Source organism: Galeopterus variegatus, unplaced genomic scaffold (assembly GCF_000696425.1).
Source record: "Galeopterus variegatus unplaced genomic scaffold, G_variegatus-3.0.2 Scaffold233, whole genome shotgun sequence".
NCBI lineage: Eukaryota > Metazoa > Chordata > Mammalia > Dermoptera > Cynocephalidae > Galeopterus > Galeopterus variegatus.
The window spans coordinates 410,875-413,428 of record NW_007726344.1 but is presented as its reverse complement, the minus strand read 5'-3'; the positions used below and the strand labels follow the sequence as shown (position 1 = coordinate 413,428).

Genomic DNA, 2,554 nt, shown 5'->3' with positions numbered 1-2,554 from the left:
TCCTGGCTCCACACACTGCTAGGCCCCAACAGCACACAAGAGGACTTGCTAATGTGCTTTAATAGGGCACTCCTGGCTCTGGGCCAGTCCTTGGTCCTGGAGGAGACAGCGGAAGGAGGAAAGGGGGCAATGAAGCGGGCAGCCGTGACCCCTGGGCAGCAGACAAGAAACGGAAGGTCAGGTCCACAGGTGCCTGGGCCATAGCAAGAAGTGTGGTTGGGAGACCCACCTCCACGTAGGAGCTGAACGCCAGGACACTGCGGGGCCTGAGCATCCCAGACAGCCCCTGGCCCAGGTGGTGGAGCTGGGAGAAGGCGCAAGGCCAGGGCTCCCACCGCTGCCTCTCCCGCAGGGGGCGCCCAGGCGGGCGGTGGAGCAGGAGGAAGCAGAGGGGCGCCAGGCTGCGGGAGAGGAGGCCATGGGCGCGCGGGGCGGCTCGCTGCTGCTGGCGCTGCTGCTGTCGCCGCTGCTGTCGCCGGTGGGACCCGGGCAGCCGGGTGAGCTCGGGGTCGCTGCTGGGCGGACAGGGCTGGATGCGGGCGGGCGGGGAGCGTGGAGCCAAGGGGAGCTCACCTTCTCGCCTCCTCCCAGCGCCGCAGGAAGCCGACCCAGTGTCAGGTAAGGCGCCCAGGACGCGCGCTTCCCTGCGCCGCGCACCCGGCGGGGGCGCAGAGGGCGCCTCATCTGTCCTCTTCCCGATCCCGGGATCCAGAACTCATTCCTGTTCGGCAGTAACTGATGGGCCCTGGGGGAAGGGGCGGCCGTCTCCGAGCACGTGGGGAGGGTTCCCCGCATCCTCTCCGCAGGCCGCAGTACCCCTGGTCGTGCGCGGGGCCCCTGGGTGGGCGCGCGGGTTCCCGGGGAGGCCCCCCAGCTTTTATGCACCCCGGGGGGCGAGGCCGGGCGGGGTGGGCCTGTCTCCCGCTGCTCAGCCGCGGGTCCCTCTGACCATCCCAGAGCCCTGCGGCCACCGGACCATCCCGTCGCGCGTGGTGGGTGGAGGTGACGCCGAGCTCGGGCGCTGGCCGTGGCAGGGGAGCCTGCGTCTGTGGGGCAGCCACGTCTGCGGAGCGAGCCTGCTCAGCCGCCGCTGGGTGCTCACGGCCGCGCACTGCTTCGAAAAGTGAGTTTGTGGGCACGGTGGGGGGCGAGTGGGGCGGCTTCGGCCCGGGTTTGCGCGGCGCCCACGTTGCACGCGGGGCGGCCGGTGTTGTTCTGAGGCCTAGACTAGGCTGCGGCTGGCTACACTCACGAGAGTTCCAGTTGACGCCCTCGAGGGAACCCTTTTCAGGTTATTCTAGAATGTTCTTCCAGAACATTCCCATGCACGTTTGGTATATTGCTTCCCCCCTCAACCCAAATGGTACCACCGTCTGTACCACCCTCATTCCACCTTCCTCCCACAGGGGTGGGAGGTTGGGCTGTGGTGGTTGTAAGAGCTGAGCACTCCCAAGAAAAACTCTTTGGACGCCATCTTGCTGAGGGTCCCACATTGGCGTCTGTGCATCTGCTCATTCCTTTTTGGGCTGCAAAGGGGCCCCACTTGAGGACTTGGTTCGATTTACCTATCATAGGACAGTTCTGTGAGGTGCCAAGACCGTGGGGGGTGGGGGGAGGGCCTCCTGGTCCAGCCCCCACAGTGCCCAGGTTCTGGGACTCTGGTTGTGGCCTCTTTGGGCTCCCCCATTTCAAAGGGGGCCCTATGGCCATCAGAAGGAATTGCTCACAGCCCCCAGTCTCACCTCGTGGAGTGGCCCCCCAGCTGTGGGCAGGTGGCCAGCCCTGTTTCATGGCCTCTGACTGCTCTCTCCTCCCCCGCCAGTTCTGAGGATCCCTACGAGTGGACAGTGCAGTTTGGCGAGCTGACTTCTATGCCATCTTTCTGGAACCTGCATGCCTACTACAATCGTTACCAGGTGGAGGATATCTATCTGAGCCCCAAGTTCCAGGGGGCTCCACCCAATGACATTGCCATGCTAAGGCTGTCCTCCTCTGTCACCTACACTAATTACATCCAGCCCATCTGTGTCCCAGCCTCTACAGTGGAGTTCGAAAACCGATCCGACTGCTGGGTGACTGGCTGGGGGGACATCGAAGAGGATACTGGTGAGGCTGGCGACAGTCAGGTCTGGGGGAGGGGCACTATCCTAGTCCACCTGTGGCAGCCACACCAGCCCCCTGCTTGGTTGTGGGGTGCAGCTGGGGCCCCTCCTGCTGGTGTCCGCAGCTTTCTCTCCTCACCTGCTTTTCTACTGCTGCTCCCACCTGCAAGTGTATGAACCACTCAGTTCTCTCCCTTCCTGAGATTACGTGGCCCAGAAAGAGAGGCCGAGAGTGAGGCCCGCTCGGCCCAGGCCTGCATTCCCTCGCCTGCAGGGTGAGGGTTTTGGAGGATTCCCTGCTAAAGGTGGCAGGTGTTGATCTATTCATACATCTTTTCAGTTTGGAGGGTGCTCACCCCCCCCCCCCAGCCATTAAACCCCCCCCGTGGCCCCCCCCCCCCCCCCCCCTCTCCCCCAGTTCCGCCCCACTCCCCCGGAGTGGTGGGCTCTTT

General features: G+C 64.5%; 1 protein-coding gene across 1 annotated transcript in view; it reads left to right on the top strand.

Annotated features, from left to right (window-relative positions):
* Positions 1 to 280: 280 nt before the first annotated feature.
* Positions 281 to 2,554, top strand: part of PRSS21 (protease, serine, 21 (testisin)) — a 4,909-nt gene continuing 2,635 nt past the window's right edge. Inside the window, exons 1-4 of the mRNA XM_008566312.1 lie at positions 281 to 497; positions 592 to 618; positions 958 to 1,123; positions 1,823 to 2,106. Coding sequence (XP_008564534.1) covers positions 419 to 497; positions 592 to 618; positions 958 to 1,123; positions 1,823 to 2,106 — 556 coding nt within the window. The 5' untranslated portion in view covers positions 281 to 418. The remainder of the gene's footprint in view (positions 498 to 591; positions 619 to 957; positions 1,124 to 1,822; positions 2,107 to 2,554) is intronic.